The sequence below is a fragment of the Centropristis striata genome, chromosome 12 (assembly GCF_030273125.1).
Source record: "Centropristis striata isolate RG_2023a ecotype Rhode Island chromosome 12, C.striata_1.0, whole genome shotgun sequence".
NCBI lineage: Eukaryota > Metazoa > Chordata > Actinopteri > Perciformes > Serranidae > Centropristis > Centropristis striata.
In genome coordinates, this window is record NC_081528.1 from 34647937 (window position 1) to 34664604 (window position 16668).

A 16668-nucleotide genomic window follows, 5' to 3' on the forward strand; every position below is an offset into this window, starting at 1 on the left:
TTTTTGCCCACCAATTTGGAAAAAATTCCGTTCAATACAGACACAGTATTTATTATATGTTTCAGAGTCACAATTATAACCAAGTTGGGTTTTTTTTTAACTCAACATGTGTGCTTTTATTTTGAAGGCAGCAGCGTTATTTCCTGGCTCATGCTGTCTGACTAAAATGAATTATTCCTCTGATGACGTGACACGTTTTGACCATAGCTTTTCACTAACTTATCAGCTGGGTAAATAAAAATATCATAACATGGCGCTCATAAGATAAACCTGGAGATTTATTTTATTTTATTACAGCATTTCATTTATTAGGCTGTTATTTAACACTAGATAATTTTTTCTGTCATTACACATTGTATTTCTGTATTTGAAGCACTTCATATTAAGCATACTTGTTTATGAAAAACAAAAACAAACTAGTTACACTATTAGTAATATAATGATGAATATTAGATGATTAAAGAAGAACACATTAAAATTGTACACGACACATAGCCTATCCATCAAATCTGTATTTATCCCAATATTATTTTCTCAATAATGAAAACAAAATCTGTAAGGCTAATGTTTTACCAATGTATACATCAAGTTACTTTTTAGATTTGAATAAAATATGTTGTATAAAACTAATCAAAATATCAAAACTATATAATATAAGTATGAAAATGTCATTAATGGCAACATTTCGAAACATGAGAAATACACCGAGTTTATTGTAAACTTGAAAATGTACAGAAACTGAAACTGTAGAGTGAACTCTTTAAAGAAAAATAATGTATGTTTTTTTCTTATATTATTGTTCTTAATCCCTACTTATTCAAAATATTTTATTTCTCTGTGTCAAGCTGTTGTGTAGGTTACATGTTTGCAATCTTTGTATAGGCTTTTTGAATGTTTTTTAAATACAGATTCACTTTCTGTCGGAGGGGCGCGGTTTATAAAATGCCTCAATCATCATGTTTAATGTAGCTGTGGGAGGAAACACAGCGCCGCCATGTGGTGTTTAACTTTGATGATGAACTAGAAAAAATCCTTTTTCAAAAACTGCGAAGACTTCTGGTGTGACGGGAGCACTTGTTGTCCTCAGCGTTTTTAAAGAGCCGTTTCTCATACGGATCGGAAACTTATTCTGGAATTTAACTTTGTGCTTTTTCTGTCGGACTCTGGGATCTGAACCACTCTGCGTTTAAAAACTTTTTTTTTTCCAGGAGTGTCATATTGATTCTAACATGGTCCTCAGCCGCTTTGTTGTTGTGTTCATTTTATACTTCACAGGTGAGTCAAAACCATTGAGTTAACATCATTTTCTTTAGTTGTGCTGCTTTTCTTTAGTTGTGAATTCTTAATATCGATTTGAATATTATATTTCAGTCAGACAAAGGGCATCAAACTTTTATTTAACTCTTTGTCATGATTGCTAGCTCATATCATTCAAAAATCCAAACCCCCTCCCCTGCAGAAGGGAAATGCTTTCATCGCAGCAAGTAATAACAACTGTATTAGATGCAGATGTGCTGGATTTTTGAGGCGACTGTATGAATGCAGATGGAGCCTCCCTTTAGGAGTGAAGAGCTGAGAGGATGCAGCTTCTCTCAACAGAATCCACTCAAAATGAAGGTAAATGAGGCTCGTAGCTGAGCTGCATTCCTCTCCAGGAGCCCCTCTGCTTTGCTGACCAGGCAGTTTAATTACAGCTCGGCTCCAATCACTGCCAGTTAATTACTGAGGAGTCCCCCTCTGGGCCAAGAGTGCTAAAGCCTTCATTTAATCCTGCAGAGATAACAGCCTGACCTGAGATCCACCCGGCAGCTCAGATACTAATGCAGAGTGATTGAAAGGATGCTGGTCACCTTTGTCATTAGAGACAAATGAAGCCTTTTGTCAAACTGCACACCTTCAGACTGTGGTGTGACTCATCCCTGCTGCTGCATGTCTCTGTGGTAAAGGCAACGCTGTGTGTGATGCACCGTGTGTGTCAGTGTCTTGGTATTCTGCTCTCATAGTAGAAGCATTCAGATCAGTTGAGTGAAAGTACCAGTGTGGAAACAACAGCAGCACAAGTAAAAGTTCTGCAAAATCCTGGAGGAGGAGGAGGAGGAGGACGAGGAGGAGGGAGACTTTGCTTGATGAAGAAAAGTGTATTTGTGCTACACTAAGTTCAGGAGGTCAAGTAGACCAGCTGTTCTCAACCTTGGGGTCGGGACCCCAATTGGGGTCGCGAGATGATTTCTGGGGGTCGCAAATCATTTTGAACACAACATTTTGGTCATTTTGTGTTTTTTTTAGTAATTTTGTGTCTTGTTTTTGTCATTTTGTGTCTTTTTTTGTCATTTTGTGTCTTTTTTAAGTCATTTTGTGTCTTTTTTTTTGTCATTTTGTGTCTTTTTTTGGTCATTTTGTTTCCTTTTTTTAGTCATTTTGTGTCTTGTTTTTGTCATTTTGTGTCTTTTTTTGGTCATTTTGCATCTTTCTTTTTTGGTCATTTTGTGTCTTTTTTTGGTCATTTTGCATCTTTCTTTTTTGGTCATTTTGTGTCTTTTGTTTAGTCATTTTGTGTCTTTTTTTGGTCATTTTGTTTCCTTTTTTTGGGTGATCTGAACTGTGCGCGTGAGATTTTGTTCAGTGAGCGGGGGTCGCGGACAACATGCATGTTAAATTGGGGGTCACGACTCAAAAAGGTTGAGAACTACTGAAGTAGACGATATGAGTGATAAAATAAAAGTGATCGTCAGCATAGAAAGAAGTGTTTATGCTTAAGGGTTTTGTGATTGACAAGTTGCTAATTACACATTTGGGGCCCATTTGGGTGAAATTTGTCCTTTTCAGTGTGTTTTCAGTTCACAAAAGTTTATTGTGACATTTTGGTCACTTAAAAAATACCTCGTCAGCATTCTGTTGTAATTAAATATACTCTAAACCAGGGGTCTCAAACTCAAATTAAAAAAAAGAAACAAAATGACAGAAAAAAACTAAATTACTTTAAAAAAAGACACATAATGATCAAAAAAAGACACAAAATTATTTTTTAAAAAGAACTTCATGACAGAAAAAACTAAATTACTTAAAAAAAGACAAAATGACCCAAAAAATACACAAAATTACCGCAACAAAAAAGTCACAAAATTATTAGAAAAAGACACAAAATTACCAAAAAAGTGTCTTTTTTCCAGTAATTTTGTGTATTTTTGGGTCATTTTGATACTGCCTCCAGCTGCCCCCAGGTAATTTGAGTTTGAGACCCCTGATCTAAATACTTCTCCCACCAGCAGATGTTTAAGGGAAAAAAAGTATTATTAGTGTCATGGAAAAGTTCTTGTTCTGACTGATGTAATATTGAATATCAGACATTAGATTGTTAATACTGATGCAGAAGCATTGTTGTCACTGTTCGAGGTGGAGCTTGTTTTTAATACTTTATATCAGAGGTGAAACCAAGTCATTATTTTTATTATTATTATTAAGTTAGTTTCAGCTCTTTGCACTCAAGTTCCATGTCCTAAACTTTGAGTTTCAAATCCTAAACAAGTCATAATGCACTTTTCACCAAATGAGTACTAATATATTACATTTATAAAAATCATGAATGCTTTTTTAAAATTTGTATTTATTTGTTAAAACCATAACAAGTGCAACTGTACTTTATCATGAAAAAAAGTATTGCTGACACTGCACTTTTGTGGTTTGGCTTGCAGGAAGTTAAGTCAAGTATTTTCAGCTCAAGTGAAGTCACGAGTGATTTACGTTAATAGGCCTGTCATGATAACCACATTTTGTTCAACGATATATTGTCCCTGAAATAACTGCAATAAACAATATTTTAATTTGAAGACAAAAATGTTCATAAGTGTTGATTGATACGTTCTGTAAATCTCTAGTGTCCTCATTAAAAATGTTTTTCGCAATATTTATAGATCCACATATAATGCAAAATAAAGTAATTTAATATGTCAGATAACCCTGGTCACTGATGTGAAAGAGATATTACACTGTAAACAATTGTCTTGTGAATTAACAGTAGAATGCTGGCAGCAGGGTTGCCAGCATTCTACTGTTACTTTTACAGTTTACAGTTTATTTACTTTACAGTATGTTACTGTGATAAAACCACATACTGAATTACAGTAAAATCCTGCATTAAAATGATTTTTACAGTAGACTAAAACACAGCATAGTGTTGAAGCTAGTTACAATATTGTTGCAGTATACAATGCAGTCATTTTTTGTAAATAGAGCATATTACTGTCTGAAAGCGATTTAACTATGAATTAAGCACTGTCTTCACCATATACTAAATGAGTTAGTTAAGTAAAATACAGCCATTAAAAATGTGGACAAGAAAAGACTTAGAAAATATCATATATATATATATATATATTTATAGTAGCTACCTACAAATATTGCCCAGAATGCATTGTTTTCTACAGGATAATACCTTTTTAATGGAAAGCAGTATGTTACTGTCACAATTTGGCTGTTTTCTTACAGCAATTTGTTACAGTGTAGTTTTGTCGCAACCCTGCTTTTGTGTAATGGGTCATATGCTAAATCTGCAGTGAACCACTGGTTAAATCTTTCACAATGAACTGGAGTGTGAGTTAAATGAAGTGAAACATAATGGAGTAGAAGTATAAAGTACCTTAAGCATACAGTTTGAGTTAATGTGCTTAGTTACTTTCCCCCCCTGAGGTAGTTTTACCTGCATATAATTAAAATCACAGATTTTTTAATTGCCATACCTTTGCATGACGGTGCATGTCACCTGAATAATGTCTGTCTGTACTTGAGCCCTGCGGTGCAGACCATCAGACTGATGAGCTTGTTTATTTCCTCTGTGACTAATTCTCTGTGAGGGGGACTTGGGAAATATTAGTCTGGGGAAGTGTTACTGACTGGAACATTGCGCTCATTATGAGAAAAAGTGCTGATGATAGATTTAATCCACACAGCTGAAGCAGCTTCAGGAGAAGGGGAAGCCTAATGTGATTACATGTGATTATTATTAGAAACTGTGTTAAAGTGAACTCTGTTTGGTTGAGGGCCAGAAAACAAAAAACATGAGCTGAAGAAAAGGGAGCCGTATAGGAACTGCCTTGAGATGGGGGTGGAGGAGGACGGACTGGAAAGTTTGGCACTCGGCTCTAAACATGGAGTCATTTTCGGGATTTCAAAAAGGGAGACCATGCCTGAACCACAACTAAATGATAAACTATTCATGTATTTGTTTATTTAATCTAGTTTTTTTGTAAATATGTATTATTTAAATATGCATGTTTAGGAAAAAAAAAATTGTTAATTGAGTAGTGGAGAAGGGGTTTAGGTTTAAATAAGCATATGCTTCATCCTACTCCTTTTCGGACATGTTGCGTTCACATTATAGCTTTTGTTTTGACTGTTGCTATTTTTTTTGTTTTGATTATTCTCATTGGATTTATTTGTTTTTGAGTTTACTTTGTTGTGTTACTCGCACATGTTCGAAATAAAAGCTGAACTGAACTGCTGAGAGAGGAGGATAACAGTGAAAATAATTTATTGTGCAAATTCAGAGACATAATTCAGGATGAAGGTCATAGTACAGTACACACGGCCCTCTGCTCATTACATGAAAAAAAGATGAGTAAGAGGGAAACTCTCCAAAGGACTAATGGAAACATGCTGTTGGTCCTAATTTGTGGTGAAAGTTATAGTAGTTTTAAAAGCCCAGAAAATATTTCCATGTTTTCCGACCCTGCTCTCAGCCTTAAAACTAGTTTCTTTTAGCACCACTGATTGAAAACCCAGGTGTCTGTGACAGGAATGTTAGTGAGCTTGTGTTAAAGGACACCTGAAAGGAAGTTATGGAAAAGACATTGTGTGGAGAGAATCATGGCCACAATAGAAAAGTAAAGTTATTTTTGTTGTTTCCTCATGTCTGATGTTGATTTTTTCAGCTGGCTCTGCAACCACAGTAGATGACGGCTACAATGACTTTGTAGAAGAAGACCACACTCCGCAACTGGACTACAAACGTATGTATGGTAAAAAATACACACTCACACTCACTAGTCGGTAGGTGATATGACAAAATATACACCACCAGACAGAATACAGTACTGCTGTCTACTATCTATTTAAAGGGATAGTTAGAAGCTTTTGAAGTGGGGTTGTATGTATACTTATCCATAGTCAGTGTATTATCTGCAGCTATATTTAGAATATTTTCATCTTGCCATCAGACAGCCCTTTCTGACAGGAAAACATGCTCTGAAAACTGTTATGTTCATCTATGTTCTAGTCAAAGCCACCAGACTTCTTTGACAAAAACAGTAATTTTATCATGCAGAACAATGGAGTTGCTGGTCTACCACTAACATGATCTGGTATTGTGTGACTCTGATGTTCAGTTAGTGGTTCTCAACTAGGGGTTCTTGAGGGAATACCAGTGGGTCCAAAGAAAAATAGGGAATTGTTTATTTTCACTATTTAATTCCCTATAGAAGTGAAGTTCAGTAGAGTGAAGTTTAGATGGAGGTCCCTGAACAAGATGGAAAAAATCTCATCAAATGGAAGTCAGTGAGTATCAATTTAGGGCCCCCGAGAAAAAGGTTGAGAACCACTGACACAATCGCATTAACCAACTAAATTATGGAGGCACACTGCAAAAAAAGAAAAGTTGGGTGAACTCAAAATTTCAAGGCAACAAACTTTGTTAAAAATTTAAGTTGGACAATTAAACTGAATATTTTAAGTTTTGTTTTTGTCAACTGTAAGTTGTACTAACTTATAATTTTACATTGTAATAACTTTTAATCCTTACTTCTGCTAACTTCTGCAATGTGCTGAAGTGGCACGATTGTATCGCCGCTATGAAATGTCAGCTAATGTTGCGACCACAATTTTGAGTTAGCATTGATACGCTAATGGCTACTCTTGTAGCTGTAACAAGCAGCGCTGCTAGCATCAGTTAGCCACTAGCATCAGTTAGTCGCTAGCATCAGTTAGCCGCTAGCATCAGTTAGCCGCTAGCATCAGTTAGCCACTAGCTTTCGCTAATGACCGAATTTCGCCGCTTTCCTGCATTTCACAACAAAGAAATAAGAGTTAGCAGAACTATTGTCCCTTGTTGTGAACCCCAACTTAAAGATATAAGTAACAACAACTCACCAACATGTTTTTGAGCAGACAACTGGCTTCCTTTATTGTGCTAACTTACATTATTGCCCTAAATGTCAATAATTTATATTTCCAAGTTAAACCAACTTAAGTCACTGTTTTAGGCCAAAAAATACAAGTTGGCTTTTTTGCAGTGCAGCAGTAGACCAGCTTCACTGTGTTCTATGAAGTAAAATTACTGTTTTTGTCAAGGGAGTCTGGTTGCTTTGAAGAGAGCATAAATAACGGATTCAGTTTCCAGTCGGAGGGAGCAGTCTGACAGCATGGTACAGCAGTGAAAATATTCTAAATATAGCATACACTTACACATACTGTAGGTAATAAACCACACTTTGAAAAATCTGAACTATCACTTTAACACCTCTGGTATGTAAGTTAAAGACCCTACCACTAGTGCTTCACACAGATTTGTTTTTTTTTTCTACACACAGACCCACACTGGTGTCATTCCCCGGGTCTGACCAATGGCGAGGTGACCTGCCTCTCTCCTCGAGGTAAGGCCTACAAGAGCACGCTGGGCACCCGCTGCACCATGAGCTGTGATCCAGGATACCGACTGCTGGGGAGGAGATCAATCCAGTGCCTCGCCAACCGGCGCTGGTCTGGGACTGCTTACTGCCGCAGTGAGTGGAAGCTGAGACTTTATATTCACATATGAAAATTAATCTGGTGATATTCTACTTTATCATCACTGTATAACTTTCCAGCAGTTCAAAGTATTGTTCCCTTTATATCACTACAAGTGATGTATGTAATAATGTTAAGAGGTTTGTTTAATCGGAGTTCCCTAATCTTGTGACTCTATGCGTGAAGTGGGCGATTAAGCCTTTGATGTTATTCCACTTTGTTTAACAGATTGTCAGGACTGGCACACCTTACATACTTACCATGAACATGAGTCAATACCAAAGAATGTATAAATGGCCACTACCACAGATGCTGTAAAGTATGATGGCTATAGCAAAAGACCAAACTTTTAGCAACATTTCCCTTCCGTCTCTGAAACAGTTGGACACGTTATTAGGGCCACGGGGCAATTGCACCGAGCACTGGTCCCTACAGCTATTGCTACAGCTATTTGTGCATAATTTCACCTAGAGACTCCATTTAAACTTTAAACAGTAGACACAAGTCTTGTGTATCGGTGTATTAATCCACGTTTCGATAGGTCATATCGTTTTTTATCAATCCCTGTTCAATGACCAAGATCATTTTTGGAGAAATTCTGAGATTATAATGGGTGTGTATTGCACGGAATGTTCGTGTCACAGTGTGTGACATCATCGCCAGAGTGTAGAGGGAGAGAAAAAATTGTCAAAACTTTGTCAAATTGTCAAAAAAAAAAATTCCACTCTACAGAAATAATTTATACATAGAAACGTAGGAAAATTAGTCTTCTCACTCACAATAAAGTCACAGTAAAGCTGTCAGAGTTATAGTTTTGGCGTAGGACGCACAGATGATCCACCAACACGCACCAACAGCCTCATTAGCTCCCATATTAAAAACGCAGGAGGATTTCAGAAAAAGGGAGATGTAACAGTTTTTTTAGATCGCTCTAACAAAGCTATTTTTTCATTTTTCTTAAAAAAAAAACAACATATGGAGACGTTCAGGAAGAACTCAGGACGCTCAAAGTGAAGTCGGATCAATGATCGGTATTATGGTTTTGCCAAAAATGCTTTCTGTTCGAGGCCAGAAACTTTCTAGTGTTGTGATTATTGTCTATTGACTCTCTTTTAGATTCTTTCCAAGTTAATCTTCCCTTTCTTGCAGTGTAGGTAGTTGTTGCCAAGGCTGGAATAGTAACTTTTCTACAGGATTTCCTGCTATTAAGACATTCACCATCTGAAGGACCGTGCATGCATATCTGCACTTGTGATTGGCCAAATTTTCCTGCCTTGGGCGAGACCACTTGAATTACAATATGCTGAGGGATTTCTGCCCAGTGTTGGAAAGGATGTCGGAAATTATTATAAGATAGACTAACAGTTGTTGGTTTTGGCCTTTCACAGGATTTGTTGACAATAGCAAAAATAAAGAATATCACCGTCCTTAAAGATATATTTTTTTAATTTTTTCATTGTTCACACCCAACTTTTTGTCCATTGTGTGCTGCTGTTCCTTCAGAAATGCGTTGTCAGGTGCTGCCCCTCATTCCATACGGCAGATACACCTGCACTCACGGCTACATGGTCGACTCCAGGTGTCAGTTCACCTGTGACTCCGGCTATCGAATCGAAGGCGAACACTCACGCACCTGTCAGCGCGGGGCGACGTGGAGCGGAGCACAGCCAGTTTGTGAAGGTACATATGAAGCTCTTGTTTTTGTAGATCCATGTAAAGCTAACCAGCTGTTTGAACTAAAAAGTCTTTGTTGAAGTGTCAACTAGATGTTTAATTTACTGCCATAACATGAACCTAAATTCAGACCATCTGTGTTTCTGTCCAGTTTTTCATTATTCTTTCACAATCCAGCATGTGTGCAGTCTCAGTCTCATAACAACAAGCATATTTCCTGTTCCTCTGTTCACTGGACTGAATCCAGATCTGTAGTCTGCTGTCTTTCAGTCTTCACATTCTGCTCTATACAAGCAGTTAGTTAGTTACCGATTTTTCTTCCTGTGTTGTAATTTTATCTGTTTGTTTCAGATACTGATCCTCCAAAGATCAAGTGTCCTCCATCTAGACTCAAGGTCGCTGAGCCCGGAAAACTCACTGCTGCGGTGACCTGGGACCCCCCCAAGGCTACAGATACTACTCTGAAATCACTTGAGTAAGATGCTGCTCTCCTTCACTCCCCTTTCCTGTTCACTTTAAAATGGAATTAAACACTCACTGTGCTTCTCTGTCTCTGTCTCTGTCTCTGTCTCTATCTCTGTCTCTGTCTCTGCAGTGTGATATTAGTCGGCCCGGAGCCAGGCACCGACTTTAAAGAGGGATTAAGCATCATCCGATACAAAGTGTATGATCAAGCCAGAAACAGAGCAGCCTGCAAATTTATCATACGTGTTGAGGGTAGGTTGACTTTAGCAAGTACAAGAAACTTTGGTAACGCTTTATATTAAGGTCCTTGTAATAACCATTAATCAACAAGTAATAAGGCCCTTGTAAGTCCTTACAAGATGCTTATTAACATTATTGTGTGTTTATAAGCTTATATAAGTGTTAATAATGGCATTACAAACACCCATGACCCACCCATTATGTCTTTGCCATGCCTTTATTAATCTTATTTTGTTTGCTTATTGATATTAAAATATACTTTATTGCTCATCTATTATAAGTTAACTATAAGTTAACTATGCTTTTTGCAACTACCGGATCTAAAGCGAGAACAATGCCTTATTACTTGTTAATTAATGGTTATTAAGGACCTTATTATAAAGCGTTACCGAAACTTTTATTTTGAGTTGATTTTGGCGGCTCCTGTGGACAAGATCAACCATTAGCACCATTAGCACCATTAGCACCACCACCTCTTCTAATAAAGCTCTTGATCTGGCTAGAAAGTGCATTTGATTTGGAAGTGAGTGCAAGAAAGAGGCAACTTACAGGTTTTTTCCACAGTGTTCTAACTCATCAGACACTAAGTACTTTACACATCCATGTACTGGTAAAAAATACACCATAAATGCCTTCATAAACTGCACCAGCACACATGTTCTCCACCTTTTTGAAATGTCCCTGTGGTCTGTTTCTGCTTGAGAAATTAAGAGACCTTTAAAGATTTGTGTATCTGAACACAACACTGCAGTATGCACACAAAACTTTTTCTCAGCTCCATGCACAGGCGAAAAACAGCTCTGCAGTGTTGATAAATTTCTTGGGAATCGAGAAAACCCCCCACACACTCTTCGAGGTGGGGACATGACTAAGTTGTTGCTCCACTGAGAGACATATTAGATTCATACTCTTCACACAGTTCAGCCCTTTGGCTGAAAATGAAGAACTAAAAATGTCCTGTTTTCTTTTATCTGTAACATGTTATGGATGTAGTACTGGTACTTTTTAGAGTTTGTACCTTTTATATTTGTAATTTTTGGAGATATCTGTGTTCCTCTGTCCTTAATATGATTGTGATGCATGGCAATAACAATATTTGTTTTTGTAGGTCATATAAAGGCATCAGTATTAAACTGAAACTGTTTCATAACCAGTTAAAACTTCTTGTAGTTGCTTAACCCTTTATCAGGCAAAGAACTATATTTGGTAACTTCAGGTAATATTTCGAGAAAAACGTTGCATATTTACTAGATTAAAGTGGCAAATCTACAAGAAAAAAAGTCGCAGATTTAAAAGATTTAAAGTGGCAAATCTGTGCGAAAAAAGTCCCAGATTACGAGAAAAAAGTGGAAAAAAGCAAATTTTTTCTCCCCGATTCACCACTTTAACCCTTAATAGGGCGCTCATTGAAATACTTGCAAATTCCAAATTTCAATCCTAGAGAATATTGGAGGATATTACATACAGCCAGAATGTGTAAAAAAAAACAACATATGACAATAATATTTTGAGAAAAAAGTTTACGAGATTAAAGTGGCAAATCTACGAGAAAAAAAATGCGCAGATTTATGAGATTTAAAGTGGTGAATCTGGGGGAAAAAAGCTACTTTTTTCTCGGAAATCTGTGACTTTTTTCTTTTCGATTTGCCACTTTAAATCTCTTAAATCTGCAACTTTTTTTTTTGTAGATTTGCCACTTTATTTTAGTAAATTTGCAACTTTTTTCTCAAAATATTACATGACTCTAACTACCAAATATAGTTCTTTGCCTGATAAAGGGTTAAAAAGATCAGATTTATTACTCTCTTTGCAGTGAGAAGATGTCCAACACTTCATGCCCCTATGCACGGCTACCTCACCTGCTCCTCTGATGGGAATAACTATGGTGCCACATGTGAATACCACTGTGACGGAGGATACGAACGGAGGGGCGTATCGAGTCGAGTCTGCCTGTTCAGCCGCAGCTGGGGAGGAGACCCCGCCGAGTGTGTTCGTGAGTCTGCATGCAAGTTTGCCATATGAACATATATACATACTGTAGGTGAGAAGGTTTAAATGCAGGATGCAACTTTTGTGTTTGCAGCAATGGAGATTAAATCTGATGTGAAGTCAGTATCCGCTCTCCTGGATCAGTTTTATGAAAAGAGGAGGCTGCTGATCATGTCTGCACCCAACATATCTGACCCGGACTACCAGCTGCAGAACATTATGACACAGGTGAGGAAATGGTTTTGTAGCTGGTGACCTTACATGAATCTCCCACCAAAAATATTATATCGGTCGTGCTCTAATGAAGATTTAATGCTAAATGCACGTGGTCGTAGTGAGTATACTGTAAACTGATGTTTTGATAAAGTTTTGTTGTTGTTGTTGCAGCCCCCGTTTACTCCAATTTATCGAGGAATTGCTCAGTTTTATTTTGAAGGAATGTTTCTTTTTTTTCATTTCTGTGAGAGCCAAAAACATGCATTAATTCATATTATATCTTCTATCACAGATCTAATTTAACTGGCACTCAGACCTGATGGCAAATTTCTTGTATGTCCGGTGATCATGACAATTATATTTTATTTATAAAGTCCAATATCACAAGGACAAGTTTGCCTCACAGTGCTTTACAAAATAAACAGCATCTGACACGACTTTGGATGAGGAATAAGTTGTATGAAATCAGTTTATCCATCCGTTTTTAAATCTAAAGTCATCTTATTCTCTGGTAATTTTGGACAACTAATTCATCAAGTTAATGATTCTGTATTTGTACATTATTGCTTATTAATGTCACAAGTGTTTTCCCTTTGGGTTTCTCCTAAACTCTTTAGTATACATTTCATGTCCTGCTCTACTTATAAATCAAACATAAAATTAAAACACAAAGTGACAGGTAGTTTTAGCTCCAAATTCAAAGAAATGCTGTTTCTTTGCTAGCTAGCAAGGAAATGTCATCTTCGGCTTGGCTAATGCGTGCCTCGGCCGCTGTAAGCCTCTCGGAGAAAACGCTAATTGCTTCTTTTAATTTCTTTGTTAGATGAGACAACTTCACCTAGTTGAGTAGAGAAGTCTGTCCTCAATGACTGTATGGCAGCTAAAATGTCTGCACCAACAGCTTGGCCGCTAGCAGCTGCTTCCTCTACCTCTATTCTGCCATCAAGTGTTGGTTGCAACATGATCTCACAGAAATCCGTGAAATAGCCACGGATTTCGCTTAACTCAAAATCTGTGGAATAGCCACGGAATCGCTCAAATTTCCGTGAAACTGACACGGATTTCGCTACAATGCAAGTTAATGACAGTCATATCCCGTGGCTATTCCAACATACAAAGTGATTATGTACATTCACTGAGGGAATATTTAGAAAATAAAACATATATTTCTCGCTAGAAATGTGATCAAAATCAATTTTTATGCAGAAACAAAGTCAAAATATAAATTTTTTCACTAAAAATGAGAGAACTGTCCGCCATGTTTTTTGTTCTGACCGCCAGGACATTGAAAGTCACGTGGCTTGGAACAAAACAAAAGGAACAAATATCCCTGGAATAGCCACGGGATATGACTGTCATTAACTTGCATTGTAGCGAAATCCGTGTCAGTTTCACGGAAATTTGAGTGATTCCGTGGCTATTCCACGGATTTTGAGTTAAGCGAAATCCATGGCTATTTCACAGATTTCTGTGAGACCAGGTTGGTTGGTTGATATCCTCGGTTTGTTTCTAGTTTTGTTTGGCATTTTTGAATCACGAACAGGTTAAGCATATAATTAGACCAGGATGGTTTAGTTGAGTGATAATTTGGAGAAGTGGAAGTGCAAAACATGAACCAGCGGGTCGGAGCTAAAATTCCTGCGACCGCTCAGGTAGACGCCATAACCGGAAGCCGGAATTGCTCAGTTTTAATACGTTTTCTTGAAGATTTCAATGCAACATAAAGTGACTAATTGATGTACAAATGATCATTTTAAGGGTGAAGTGTACCTTTAAATAAACAAACAATCTGTTCCTTGTTTTCCTCGTTCCAACCAGAAAGCAGACTGTGGATTAGACCTGCGTCATGTAACAGTCATTGAGCTCCTGGGCTCCCCGCCTCGTGAGACAGGCCGCATCAAAGAAAGTCTGCTCAGCTCTGAAGTCATCGAGGGTTTGAGGTAACACTGACATACTTCATCACTTAGTTATTCAGCAGTTTTATGGTCCATGCAAACATTTATTTGAAAAATTCCATCCTGAAATGTCTTTATGTAACTCCCATTCTACAACAGCCAGGACTTGTTCCTCGTCGCTCTATTAAATGTCAGGAGTCTCCTAATAAAAAGGTCCTCTGTGGAAAAAAATCCACTTGAAGGATTAACACTGTTTAAAACAGTAACATAATAACTCCAGGTAACATCGACAGAACATCAGTAGTGAGCCTGCTGCTTCTGTTATCGTGAGCATCAAAGAGTAAAAGATTCTTTCCAAAGAGAAAAAGATTCTTTCCAAAATTTTTTACTCGACACAAACATGTAGGGACACATTTATCTTAGAAGACGCAAAGATATAGATTTTTCCGCCGACTGTGTAATCTGAGTGAGGGGCACTGCTCACTTTTTCCAGACTGGAAAATCTCTTCAGTCTCTCCACTGACACACAAAATCCACAGCCCAGTGAGGAAAGTATACCGAGGCACATTCTCTAAGTGTGGTGAAAAGCAGTCTGGGAAATATAGTCATTAGACATAACTAAGGTAGAATTACTGGAAGGAAGTGTGTCTGAACAGTGACGTTCTTTATGGCTTATTGTGAAATAATTATCACCATAAATGTATGCAAAAAAACAATGCAAAGTTAAGATTTGATCTTGTTTCCAGATGCAGCAGGAAGCTCTGATTAACCCACTGACAAAGTTAGCACCTGGCTAGCGGAGCACTTAGAAGTTAAATTTGTCAGGTGGCCAAATACACGACTCCAGTTGATTATTGTTTGATGGTAGGATGATAGCGGTCATTTTAACTCAAACCACAATCCGTATAACCCTAACCAAGTGATTTTTGTGCCTAAAAATAGTTAATGCGCTAAACAGGAGATGGAAATGTTTTTCCCTAATAAGTTCTGACGCAGCGAACATTTAACTCACATGACTGATCAACTGTTTCTGCTCCGCCGGTTAAGACGAGTTGACATGAAAGAACAATTACAAGTTGCCCAACTGAATCCAAATTCTGAATACTTCTCTTAACCCTTTAAGAAGAACTATATTTGGTAACTTCAGTGGATATCTAAATGGGGTCCCCATATCTCTCTGTTTGGTCGAAGAACCACATGGATTTCTTTCAGCTAATCAGCAAAGATCAGGCTACAATACTAGAGTAAAGTGGCAAATTTACAAGAAAAAAGTTGTAGATTTAAGAGATTTAAAGTGGCAAATATGCGCGAAAGAAGTCGCAGATTTACGAGAAAAAAACCCAACTTTTTTCTTGCAGATTCACCACTTTAAATCTCATAAATCTGCACATTTTTTCCTCGTAGATTTGCCACGTTTTTCCTCAAAATATGACCCTCCTCCCGTATGTTTTTTTTTACACATTCTGGCAGTATGTAATATCCTCCAATATTCTCTAGGGTTGAAATTTGGAATTTGCAAGTATTTCAATGAGTGCCATATTAAGGGTTAATTTTTTCTTGTGGGTGTTCAAAGGTGTCTGATTAGCAACCTCTTTTTTTGTTGTTGCAATCTCTTCTTCTTCTACTGTTACTGTCAGATCAGCCTACAGCAAAACATTACACTGCCATCTTATGACACAAGTTTGTTTATGCAGCTTTGTTTATCGCTCTAAACCAGTTGATGGAAACTTCCCTAATTTGCATTTTCTTTAATGGCCCATTTTTACAATGTTGCTTCAAAATTCACTTTGACTTTAATGGAAACATGGCTAGTGAGTCGCATATTAAATCTCTGTGGATTCATCATTATAAGCATCCCCCTAATCTTTTGTTATTAAAATAATGATTTAAGCAGCTTTTGTTACATCAAAGTAAAAATATGGTTGATTGTTCCTTTAATAATCTGTTTTGTGTCTCTGTAGACAAGTGTTCAGAATCTCCAGGTTCTACTTCAGCATGTTGCTGCTGGACAAGCTGGGAATGGACCGAGAGCGCTTCATCACCCCGATGGCGTCAGAGGAGCTGTTCTCCTACATCGACAGCTTCCTGCTGGACGAAGAGGAGCGAGAGCGGCTGGAGCTCCACAGGGACTTCTGTGACTAATTTAATCAACCTCTCTGGTTGCCACGGCGATAAGCTCATCAGTATTACAAAACACAAGATGAGAAAAGGACAGACAACAAGAAACCAGGTCCTCAGGGACATCAGGAGGGGAAAAAAGAGGAGAAGAAGGCAGTTCCTCATTTTCAAATGTGATCACTAAACAACACTGAAGTGTTATCACTGTTTTCTCTCTCAATCATCACCTGAACGGCACAGAAGCCAGAAAATTAAAATCACAGCTTCACAAAAGCTTGAATAAAACACATTAGTA

General features: G+C 37.5%; 1 protein-coding gene across 1 annotated transcript; it reads left to right on the top strand.

Moving 5' to 3' along the window:
* Nucleotides 1–1019: 1019 nt before the first annotated feature.
* srpx2 (sushi-repeat containing protein X-linked 2) lies at nucleotides 1020–16451 on the top strand. The gene is made up of 10 exons (XM_059346818.1): nucleotides 1020–1275; nucleotides 5928–6005; nucleotides 7581–7772; nucleotides 9280–9456; nucleotides 9802–9925; nucleotides 10046–10167; nucleotides 11969–12148; nucleotides 12239–12372; nucleotides 14179–14300; nucleotides 16217–16451. The coding sequence occupies exons 1-10, from the start codon at nucleotides 1230–1232 to the stop codon at nucleotides 16395–16397; spliced, it is 1356 nt and encodes a 451-aa protein (XP_059202801.1). The 5' UTR covers nucleotides 1020–1229; the 3' UTR covers nucleotides 16398–16451.
* Nucleotides 16452–16668: the final 217 nt, after the last annotated feature.

Bases quoted from the DNA above. Each gene is read 5' to 3' on its own strand.
- srpx2 (XM_059346818.1), top strand. From the start codon at position 1,230: ATGGTCCTCAGCCGCTTTGTTGTTGTGTTCATTTTATACTTCACAG. The intron at 7,773-9,279 runs GTGAGTGGAAGC...CTGTTCCTTCAG, and splicing joins TGGGACTGCTTACTGCCGCA to AAATGCGTTGTCAGGTGCTG. The intron at 14,301-16,216 runs GTAACACTGACA...GTGTCTCTGTAG, and splicing joins GAAGTCATCGAGGGTTTGAG to ACAAGTGTTCAGAATCTCCA.